This window comes from Heteronotia binoei, chromosome 10 (genome assembly GCF_032191835.1).
Source record: "Heteronotia binoei isolate CCM8104 ecotype False Entrance Well chromosome 10, APGP_CSIRO_Hbin_v1, whole genome shotgun sequence".
In the NCBI taxonomy this organism is placed as follows: Eukaryota; Metazoa; Chordata; class Lepidosauria; order Squamata; family Gekkonidae; genus Heteronotia; species Heteronotia binoei.
In genome coordinates, this window is record NC_083232.1 from 92061559 (window position 1) to 92073673 (window position 12115).

Sequence of the window (12115 nt, forward strand, 5' to 3'; positions counted from 1 at the left end):
CTCACGACCTGCGTTCTATTCAGCTTGCTGGGGGGAAAGCGGAGAGGACTGGGGAAGGCAATGGCAAACCACCCCGTAAAAAGTCTGCCGTGAAAACGTTGTGAAAGCAACGTCACCCCAGATCCGGAAATGACTGGTGCTTGCACAGGGGACCTTTCCTTTCCTTTCCTTTCCTTTCCTTTCCTTTCCTTTCCTTTCCTTTCCTTTCCTTTCCTTTCCTTTCCTTTCCTTTCCTTTCCTTTCCTTTCCTTTCCTTTCCTTTCCTTTCCTTTCCTTTCCTTTCCTTTCCTTTCCTTCCTCTATGACAACATAGCATATTCTAACTTACTACACACGAATCCCCTCCCTCTTTTTTTGCAGCACACGGAAGAAACATTGTCGTCTTCTGCTCAAGGGATCTGTGAAAACTTGGTGTATCTAAAAAAGAAGCTTTCTGCCACTTTGGCGGCGTTCCAACGAGGGTTATACCGCGCCACCGATGAGCACTGTGAATGCCGACGTGACTCAGAAAGCATCCAAAGACACATGGAAAAGTAAACGTCTCCCTTACTTCCTTACAGAGTTCTTAGACCCTGGACTGTTATTGTTTCCTCTTGATTTGATGGCTAATGGGGAATGTTCCTAATTGCCGAAGCCTCTCTGTATAACTGTCGAATGGAAGGGGAACCCGCCTGCTTTCCAGAAGATCATTCGCCTGCAGAGCCTTCCTTCATTAGCCACAGAGTTACTTACATTTATTACAGGACTAGCTAAACGCTGCTCTTTATGATGCCCTGCCTGCATGTGAAGTAGATCCTCTTTATATTGCTAGGCAAGGACATCTGAAATTTGTGCAGAGTGCATCGAGACACACTGCACAACTGTAGAGAAACATGCAGTGCCCTGGTCCATCCCAGAAGACATCAGGGCCCAGTGGGCAGGGCCGGCCCTAGGGTGCATGGTGCCCCAGGAAGACTCACTGCCTGCTGCATCCCTCCTGCTGATCAGCTGATCAGCGGGTAAAATGTCCGGTGGAAGTGAGGGAGGAGAACACTGAGAGGCCCAGGTCGAGTCTAAGGGCAGGGGCGATTCTAGCCACACTCCTCTCAGTGTGTGTGTGGGGGGGGGGCGGGGCGGTGGAGCGTGGCAGTGCTGCGGATGAGACAAGAGAGGGAGGGTAGTGGCGGCAGTGGCAGCAGCGTTTTACCACCGATCAGTTGATCAGCGAGGCGGGCTTTAAAGAGGCCAGGAAGTGGTGCTCCGCCACCCCTTCCAAGCAGTGCAGAAGGGAAGGGGGGGAGGAGGAGGCGGTGGGCGGTGGGGGGGTAAACTAGGCATTTGCCTTGCGTACAGGGAAGGGGAGAGAGCCCAATTCGGCACCCCCCTCCTGGCACCCTAGGCAATTATCTAGTTTGCCTAGTGGGCGAGCCAGCAGTTTCGCAGGGCCTGCAAGGCTGAATTGTTCCAGATGGCATATGATATCTAGGTGGGAGAGGGCTGCCACTTTACCTGGATCTATCTCGTATTAGTACCAACTGCCTAGGACCTGACCACTTGGAGAACGGAAAATATTATATGATCCTGCCTTGAACAGATGAAGTGGCACCAGTGTGATTTTATCTGACTGTTTTAAATCTAATGAGATGGATGGATGGATGGATGGATGGATGGATGGATGGATGGATGGATGGATAGATGGATAGATGGATAGATGGATAGATGGATAGTCCTTTGAGCAGTAGATAGATAGATAGATAGATAGATAGATAGATAGATAGATAGATGGTCCTTTGAGCAGTAGATAGATAGATGATAGATACTGTAGATAGATGATAGATGGATAGTCTTTTGAGCAGTAGGTAGATAGATAGATAGATAGATAGATAGATAGATAGATAGATAGATAGATAGATAGATAGATAGATAGATAGATAGATGGATGGATGGATGGATGGATGGATGGATGGATGGATGGATAGATGGATGGATGGATGGATGGATGGATGGATGGATGGATGGATAGATAGATAGATAGATAGATAGATAGATAGATAGATAGATAGATAGATAGTCCTTTGAGCAGTAGATAGATAGATAGATAGATAGATAGATAGATAGATAGATAGATAGATAGATAGATAGATGGTCCTTTGAGCAGTAGATAGATAGATGATAGATACTGTAGATAGATGATAGATGGATAGTCTTTTGAGCAGTAGATAGATAGATAGATAGATGATAGATAGATAGATAGATAGATAGATAGATAGATAGATAGATAGATAGATAGATAGATGATAGATAGATAGATGGATGGATGGATAGATAGATAGATAGATAGATAGATAGATAGATAGATAGATAGATGGATAGTCCTTTGAGCAGTAGATAGATAGATAGATAGATAGATAGATAGATAGATAGATAGATAGATAGATGGTCCTTTGAGCAGTAGATAGATGATAGATACTGTAGATAGATGATAGATGGATAGTCTTTTGAGCAGTAGATAGATAGATAGATAGATAGATAGATAGATAGATAGATAGATAGATAGATAGATAGATAGATAGAGCTGCTGTTTGTGAAAACCAGGAGGTTTTGCATAAACTGTGACATTGTTTTTCCACATTGGTGCAAATGGAAGCAGTTCAGTTGTCTAAAACATGGGTGGCCAATGGTAGCTCTCCAGATGTTTCTTGCCTACAACTCCCATCAGCCCCAGCCATTGGCCATGCTGTCTGGGGCTGATGGGAGTTGTAGGCAAAAAACGTCTGGAGAGCTACCGTTGGCCAGCCCTGGTATAAAAGAAAGCAAACAGAGTGTACCTGGGGATGGTACTGGTCTGGGGGTGAAATATGCCTGACAAATCCAATATCTTTGTCAGGGGGAGATTTGCTTCCATGTAACTCAGTGGCATGAGAGCCCCGTGGTGCAGAATGGTAAGCTGCAGTACCGCAGTCCAAGCTCTGCTCATGACCTGAGCCGGGTTCAGGTAGCCGGCTCAAGGTTGACTCAGCTTTCCATCCTGCTGGGGGGAAAGCATAGAGGACTGGGGAAGGCAATAGCAAACCATCTCGTAAAAAGTTTGCTGTGAAAACGTCGTGATGCGACATCACCCCAGAGTCAGAAATGACCGGGGCTTGCACAGGGGACTACCTTGACCTTTAACTCAGTGGCTTGCCCTAACCTGGATACCTCAGGCTAGGCTGGTCTCATCAGATCTCCGAAGCTAAGCAGGGTCAGTCCTGGTTCAGACTTGGATGGGAGACCCCCAAGGAAGTCCAGGGTTGCTGCCCAGAGGCAGGCAATGGCAAACCACCCCTGAATGTCACTTGCCTTGAAAAACCTATGGAGTTGTCCAGTCAGTTGTGACTTGGAGAAGGCGCTTTCCACCAGCAACTTAGTGGCAGCAATTGAGGACCGCTTGCTGTAGAGCCTGGTAGAATCCCGTGACCTGGCTTTTCCATCGATGTGTATTACTAATATACCAACATCACCTTTTTCATTGATTTGTGTTTCAGGTTGACCGAAACCCTGCAGGCCCCTGTGGCAGGCAACCCGCTGATGGCTTTCCTTCATAACTTCAGTCTGCCCGCTGGTAAGCTGTCTGGGCTCTTTTGTGAAAGCTTGTCCAATAATGGTGGGGTGCTGAGGAACTGGCTCACAGCTGTGCGCTAGTTTAAAAGCGACTTACAGATCTTAAACCAAAGAAGCTGAAAATAATTATTCAGGAATAATTGAAAATAATGGAGCAGGAACGCACAGGAACGCAGTTCTGGCTGGCGTGGCGGCAGGGGGTGTGGCCTAATAGGCAAAAGAGTTCCTGCTGGGCTTTTTCTACCAAAAAAGCCCTGTGTGAAACAATGGTGATGTCGGGGTGGTGGTGGTGGCCTAATATGCAAATGAGTTCCTGCTGAGTTTTTTCTACCCAAAAAAGACCTTTAGCAGTCAGGTTAGAACTGATAAAAGGAAGTACTTCTTCACCCAAAGGGTGATTATCATGTGGAATTCACTGCCACAGGAGGTGGCGGCGGCTACAAGCATAGCCAGCTGCAAGAGAGGATTGGATAAACATATGGAGCAGAAATCCATCAGTGGCGCCATGGTGCCCATGAGTACCACGTCGGGAACCCTCCCTCTTCTTATAGGGCTGCCAACTTCCAGGTAGTGGAAACTGACTTCTGCCGTCTGGAGATTAGTTGTAATTCCAGGAGATCTCCAGGCCCAGCCTGGAGGTTGGCAACCCTAATCACATCCAATGAGCAACTTTCTGTATCCAAACACTCAAAGAAGCATGGAAAGTTGATGCATATTTCTGGCCTTTGGCAAATGTGCCCTTTTATGTTCTGTTGCAGACGTGAAAATAAAAGATTGCATGCAGAATGCCACTGAAGTGGCCCAAGAACTCCGTTCTTTAAGCAACATTTCAGACAAGACTATTAATATGGTCATGGAATCCAGCATTTCATATCCAAAGGTACACAATGTGTGTGTATGTGTGTGGGGAAGACTGTTTCTTGTGCGGCATTCCATATTTTTTGTAGAATGGAAGAGGAGAGTAAGATTTGGGAACAATCTAATGGATCTACTCTGAACTAAGTCCCATTTTATCCAATGACACAAGTGTCTTTAGGAGTTACAGCCTTAGAAACCCAATTCATATGTTCCTAGAGTTATAGGACAGCTTCTTCCCTATGATAAGAATCGAACTGTGGTACAGATGCCGGGGATCTGCCGGAGCAGACCAGAGGTCCATCTAGTCTAGCACCTTCCCTCTCACAGTGGTCAGGCAGTTCCTCTGAATGGCCAACAACAGGGCAGAGAGGCTGAGGCCTTCATTAGAACATCAGGAGAGCCCTGCTGGATCAGACCAGTGGTCCATCTAGTCCAGCCTCCTGTCTCACACAGTGGCCAACCAGTTCCTCTGGATGGCCAACAAAAGGGCAGAGAGGCCGAGGCCATCATAAGAACATCAGAAGAGCCCTGCTAAATCAGACCAGAGGACCAGCTACAGGTCATAGAGGCCATGGACTTGCCTCCTTGCACTGGTATTCAGAGTTTTAGTGTCCTTGAACCTGGAGGTTCCCTTTAGTCACTATGGCTAGTAGCCACAATAGTCTACTCTAGGGGTGGCCAATGGTAGCTCTCCAGATGTTTTTGCCTACACCTTGGGGAGGGACGGTGGCTCAGTGGTAGAGCATCTGCTTGGGAAGCAGAAGGTCCCAGGTTCAATCCCTGGCATCTCCAAAAAAGGGTCCATGCAAATAGGTGTGAAAAACCTCAGCTTGAGACCCTGGAGAGCCGCTGCCAGTCTGAGAAGACAATACTGACTTTGATGGACCAAGGGTCTGATTCAGTATAAGGCAACTTCATATGTTCATATGTACACCTTCCATCAGCCCCAGCCAGCATGGCCAATGGCTGGGACTGATGGGAGTTGTAGGCAAAAAACATCTGGACAGCTACCGTTGGCCACCCCTGGTCTACTCTATGAATCCGTCCCCTGGTCTACTCTATGAATCTACTCACAGGATCTTCATTGCTGTCAGAAGGCCATCTAACCTCTGTTTAAAAACCTCCAAGGAAGGAGAGCCCACCCCCTTCCGAGGAAGCCTGTTCCACTGAGGAACCACTCTAATGGTCAGGAAGTTCTTCATAATGTTGAGCCGGGAACTCTTTTGATTTAATTTCAACCCACTGGTTCTGGTCCTGCCTTCCGGGGCCACAGAAAACAATTCCATGCCATCCTCTATATGACAGCCCTTCAAGTACTTGAAGATGGTGATCATATCATCTCTCATCCACCTCCTCTCCAGGCTAAACATCCCCAGCTCCTTCAAGCTTTCCTCACAGGACTTGGTCTCCAGACCCCTCACCATCTTCGTTGCATCCTCTGGACCCAGTCCAGCTTGTATATACGTAAGCTTCTTAAAATGTGGTGCCCAAAACTGAACACAAGACTCCAGGTTATTGACATTTAAAATGCTAATAACGGAGTAGGAAACCTAATTTCAGTTACCAAAGTCAAAGGGATTTGGGGTTGGTGGATTGTAGGGTTAACTCCTCTCTTCCTGCCTTGCATGGCTCTTCTCTAAATTGTGGCTGCCCCCGTATGTGCAATTGACTTTGTACACCATGCTGAGATCTCTGTCCAGCCAGTCCTCCATCCTCAGGTAGCAGGTCTTGTGAATGATCCACCTGTGCAGGATGGATTCTGAGTTACTTTCGTTTTGCTGCCCCAGAAGTGACGTCTCTTATTATATTTCGCTATTATCTGATTCTTCGTCCACCAATCAAACTTTATCCCTCTGGCTTCGAGATCCTCATTCGTTCTAAACTTGTCTTTCTCGTCTAGTAGATCTAAGTATCTAGCCTTCCTGTTGGGGCTCCATAATTGGGGTAGAATTGAGGCTTCTTCCGGGGATAGCCATCTCGGGGTTTTAACATAGATCATTCTTCTTACCTTTAACCAAATCTCATAGATAGTTTTACGTATTAGATGGTTCTTGAAATAACTCTGTCCTTTAGTGACATACCAAAGGTTTGCATGCCACCCTGGGTTTTACCAAAGGCAATTATGATTTTGATAAGATTTTATTTAAAGAGGATGATAAAACAATTAAGAAAGTATATAATTATCTGATGCAAATCAAGTTGGAAGATGAGTTGGTTAAAGAATCAATGATAAAGTGGTCTCAAAACTTGCAGAAGACAGTAGATTTAGAACAATGGGCCTCTTATTGGAGATTGAATTACAAGTACATTAAACCAATCAACCTCAGAGAAAATTTTTTAAAAATCTTTCACAGATGGTACATTACTCCTCTACAATTATCAAAAATAGATAAATCTATATCACCTAAGTGTTGGAAATGCGGTTCGGCAATAGGCTCCTTTTTCCATATTTGGTGGAATTGTAAGGTTACAAAAAAATTTTGGATAAAGATTTATGAGCTTTTAAAAGCAATACTGCAAATTGATATACAATTTAAACCAGAACTGATGTTATTATCATTTGTCAGGAAAGTAGTCCCCAAAGAAGATATACATATGATGATGTATATCCTCACCGCGGCAAGGACAGTTTTTGCCAGGCATTGGCGACAAGAGAATTGCCCAAAAATTGAAGAGGTGGTTGATAAGATTTTTAATGTAGCTGAAATGGACATACTTTCGAATATGTTGAAAGGGGACCCCAAATCTGAGGCCAGAATGAAATGGGAGAAATTTTATAGATGGTACGAGGGAAAAGGGCATAATTTTGTATAGGAAAAATGTTAAATGATAAGTTTTGTAATACTTGTAAAACTGTTTTACATATTAGAATCTATAGCGATTTAGAGCGACAACCTGTGAAACTTTTAAGTTTTTGCTTGATTTTGTTTTTCTTTTTTTTTTTTGCGGTATGTTTAAAATGCCAGTAGCTGATACAAACCACAGAGGATCCTCCTTAGGGATAATAATAGCGTATTTTTTTCATTTCTTCTTTACTTATATATGTTTGACAAGCTCTGTGATAATTATACTTTACTTTTTCAATTAAATAAACAATTAAAACGCAAAAAAAAAGAAAGTGACGTCTCTTCTAGTTCAGCTCCACTATGATGCATTTGGAAAAGTTTCCTAGAACCTTGCAGGAATCAAGAATGTGACCAGCGTTCCCTCTAAGCCAGGTGTGTTGAACTCATTTGTGATGAGGGCCGGATCTGACATAAATGAAACCTTGCTGGGCCGGGCCGGGCCATGTCATGTGTGTACCTATTTAAGATTAGGTAGCGGAGATATAAACTTTTCAAAGGATACAAACAAACACGACTAAAGACTTTTAAAAAACCTTAAAATAAAACATGCTTAAAACATTAGCACTTGTTGGTCTTAAAGGTGCTTTCTTTGTATCTCTCCCACGGGATCCAGGGAACTGGGCAAAGGAAGCTCTGGCTCTTTCCTTCCTTCCCCAGGGGACCAGGAGGGGGAGAAGCCTCAACCAATGGAAAAAAAAAATAGAAGTTTTACTCTGTAGCTCCTGCGCGATTGAGCAAGCCTTGCAAAGCAAGCTGAGATGCAGAAGGAAGCAAGAGAGAGGGAGTAGGAAACAGACAAGAGCCAGTTGCTCGGAGGCCTGATAGGAGCTTTCTGGGGCCCTGATTCAGCCCCTGGGCTGCATGTTTGACACCCCTGCTCTAAGCTGAGTTAGCGTGAGCTAGCTCACAGATATTTAGCCTCCAGCTCACACCTTTTTGTCTTAGCCCAGAGCATACTAATTTATGCAGCAGCTCACAACTTTCATGCCAGCAACTCACAACTTTCATGCCGGTAGCTCACAAAGTAGAATTTTTGCTCACAAGATGCTTTAGCTTAGAGGAACATTGAATGTGACCCGACGGAAGCCATCTTCTCATATCTTTTTGTTTCCTGTGTCCATCTGGCTTGGAATGGCATTATGTCCCAAAGCAATTTATATTCTTCTGCTCAGTTAAAAGGCACGTGGAATACCAGCTGTATTCTCTTAGCTTTGCATATTGATTTCTGTGCTCATTAGAGGGAAATAAGAATGAGGGCAATTTGAATTGCCAGATCAGTCGAATGGCCACTGGATGTCGCTAGTGTTCTACTAGCAAAGGCTAGTCAAACAGGCCCATTTTTCCCGTTCATCGGGAAGCTTCGCTGTTTAAAATTCAGTTTGGATTTGGGATCTTCTTCCAAGACAAACATAATTCTAATTTTAGTTGATTTCTATTTGTTTTCCTGCTTCTTCGGTAATGAGAGTAACCAGTGTTGTTGCTTCTTAATTGATATAGCGAGCAGGAGACGAAAAGATTCAGTGAAAAGGAGTTTGACAAGAAACTCCCTCTTCTTTTGAGTAATGCTACACTTCAGGATTGAATTTTTAAGTTATGTCCACAGAATACCAAAGGAGAGTGAGTAGAGTTACTTAGGAGACCAGGATTGTGTATGGCAGTGGTGTAGGGGTATAGTGTATGCTGGTAGTTATAAGAGGATATTTAACAAGAGGCCCTCCCAAGTAGGGTTAGAGATCATAATGCTGTGGAAAATAGCCTAATAATAAGCAGTGATTGAGGAAGCCCCGTGGCGCAGAGTGGGGGTAAGCTGAATACTGCAGTCCAAGCTCTGCTCATGACCTGAGTGTGATCCCAGTGGAAGCTGGGTTCAGGTAGCCAGCTCAAGGTAGCCTTCCATCCTTCCAAGGTCGGTAAAAGGAGTACCCAGCTTGCTGGGGGGAAAGTGTAGATGACTGGGGAAGGCAATGGCAAACCACCCCATAAAAAGTCTGCTGTGAAAACGTTGTGAAAGCAATGTCACCCCAAAGTCGGAAACGACTGGTGCTTGCACAGGGGACCTTTCCTTTCCTTGCCATTGCCTTCCCCAGTGCTCTACACTTTCCCCCCAGCAAACTGGGTACTCATTTGACTGACCTCGGAAGAATGGAAGGCTGAGTCGACCTCAAGGTGGCTAGCTGAACCCAGCTTCCGCCAGTATCGAACTCAGGTCGTGAGCAGAGCTTGGACTGCAGCACTGCAGCTTTAACACTCTGCGCCACGGGACTCTTCAGAACTCAAAGAGGGGGAGCCAAAGAAGGTGATGGGCAGAAGGTTCAGGCCAGAAGAAAGGACATACTTCTTTACTCCATGACCACGGAACCTATTTGAGAAATCAATTACAAAATCTGAGGAGAAACTGAGGGTGTATTATGCGTTCAAGAGCCCCGTGACGCAGAGTGGTAAAGCTGCAGTACTGCAGTCGGAGCCCTCTGCTCATGACCTGAGTTTGATCCCAGCAGAAGCTGGGTCCAGGTAGCCGGCTCAGGTGGACTCAGCCTTCCGAGGTTGGTCAAATAAGTCCCCAGCTTGCTGGGGGGAAAGTGTAGATGACTGGGGAAGGCAATGGCAAACCACCTTGTAAAAAGTCTGCTATGAAAACATTGTGAAAGCAACGTCACCTCAGAGTCGGAAACGACTGGTGCTTGCACAGGGTTCTTGCACCTTGACCTTTAAGCAGTGATTAGAACGTTAGGGTTGCTTCTTGATCTTAGACAGGACTGGTTCTGTCGCTGTGTCACTTTAAGCATCTCTGAAGATCGATTCCGGTGGGTAGCTGTGTTGGTCTCAAGCAACAGAACAACGTTTGAGTCCAGTGGCACCTTTAAGACTGACAGAGTTTAATTCTGGGTATGAGCTTTCACGTGCATGTTCATTAGAGCCAGTTTGGTGTGGAGAGCCAGTTTGGTGTGGAGAGCCAGTTTGGTGTAGTGGTTAAGTGCGTGGACTCTTATCTGGGAGAACCGGGTTTGATTCCCCACTCCTCCACTTGCACCTGCTGGAATGGCCTTGGGTCAGTCACAGCTCTGGCAGAGGTTGTCCTTGAAAGGGCAGCTGCTGGGAGAGCCCTCTCAGCCCCACCCACCTCACAGGGTGTTTGTTGTGGAGGAGGAAGGGAAAGGAGATTGTGAGCCGCTCTGAGACTCTTCGGAGTGGAGGGCGGGATATAAATCCAATATCTTCTTCTTCTTCTTCTTCATTAGACGTCGTTGATCTTAAAGGTGCCACTGCACTCCGACTTTGTCCTTTAAACATCTCTGTCTGAGGGTCTCTTATAAGAGGGAAGTTTGTGTCTCCTTTACAATTGCTAACTTAGATCCAGGTGGGCGGCTGTGTTGGTCTGAAGCAGTAGAACAAAGCAAGAGTCAAGTGGCCCCTTTAAGACCAACAAAGTTTTATTCAACAAACACCAGACCCCCAACTTGTGACACTTTAAATCTGCTAAAAAAAAAAACTTCCATGACTCTGCATACTAACTCACTGCCCACTTTCTCTATATTTAGGACTGCTTGCCATTCCATACTGTTGTCTGATGAAGCGTGCTTCTAGCACACGAAAGCTGGCATTCTGAATAAAACTTTGTTGGTCTTGAAGGGGAAACTCGACTCTTGCTTTGTTCAATTGCTAACTTAGTTCTGAAAAGTCTTGGGTCAGTGGACAGAATCAGGCCTGAGTTGATGGGTTAGGGCCAGCGGACGCTGTTCTCTTTGGTACAAAGCAGTAGACAAGTGCACCTTTAAGACCAGCTAAGTTTTATTCAGAATGAAAGCTTTCGTATGCTCTTAAGCAGACTTCATCAGACAAATGGGAATGGAAGCAGCAGTTCTTAATATAAGTGGGCAGTGTAGAATCAGTTTGCTCTTTATCACCCTCCAGGGTTTTTACAGCCCTGTTTTGTCCTAACACTAACAAACCAAGATCCCTATTTGTGATTCTTTTAATCTGCTAAAAACATCCCCATGATTCTACACTGCCCACTTATATTAAGAATTGCTGCTTGCCATTCCCATTTGTCTGATGAAGTCTGCTTAAGAGCGTATGAAAGCTTACATTCTGAATAAAACTTAGCTGGTCTTAAAGGTGCGCTTGTCTGCTGCTTTGTTCTATTGCTTCAGACCAACACGGCTGCCTACTGGGATCTATGTTCTCTTTGGTGTTCAGTGGGTGGAGCCTGACCAGTTTTTGTGGGTCTAGGGGTGAACTTGGGTGGTTTAGAGTGTGAGATCAGTGTGTGTGTGTGTGTGGGGGGGAAGTGCCATCAAGTCACAGTCAACTTACGGCAACCTCAAAAGATTTTCAAGGCAAGAAACATTCAGAGGTGGTTTGCCATTGCCTGCTTCTGCATTGTGACGCTGGGTTTGCTTGGTGGTCTCCAGGCCTTTCTTTGTAGCACATTAGGCCACACACCCCTGATGTAGCCAATCCTCCAAGAGCTTAGAGGGCTCTTCATACAGGGCCTACTGTAAGCTCCAGGAGGATTGGCTGCATCAGGGGGTGTGCCTTAATATGCAAAGGAGCTTCTGCTAGAATTCCACCCCTGGGCCACACACCCCTGATGTAGCCAATCCTCCAAGAGCTGAGAGGGCTCTTCTTACAGGGCCTACTGTAAGCTCCAGGAGGATTGGCTGCATCAGGGGGTGTGCCTTAATATGCAAAGGAGCTTCTGCTAGAATTCCACCCCTGGGCCACACACCCCTGATGTAGCCAATCCTCCAAGAGCTGAGAGGGCTCTTCTTACAGGGCCTACTGTAAGCTCCAGGAGGATTGGCTGCATCAGGGGGTGTGCCTTAATATGC

The 12115-nt window shown here is 45.6% G+C and overlaps 1 protein-coding gene across 1 annotated transcript in view; it reads left to right on the top strand.

Annotated features, from left to right (window-relative positions):
- Positions 1 to 12115, top strand: part of ABCA13 (ATP binding cassette subfamily A member 13) — a 388752-nt gene that overhangs the window by 99923 nt on the left and 276714 nt on the right. Inside the window, exons 17-19 of the mRNA XM_060247734.1 lie at positions 361 to 533; positions 3504 to 3580; positions 4338 to 4459. Coding sequence (XP_060103717.1) covers positions 361 to 533; positions 3504 to 3580; positions 4338 to 4459 — 372 coding nt within the window. The remainder of the gene's footprint in view (positions 1 to 360; positions 534 to 3503; positions 3581 to 4337; positions 4460 to 12115) is intronic.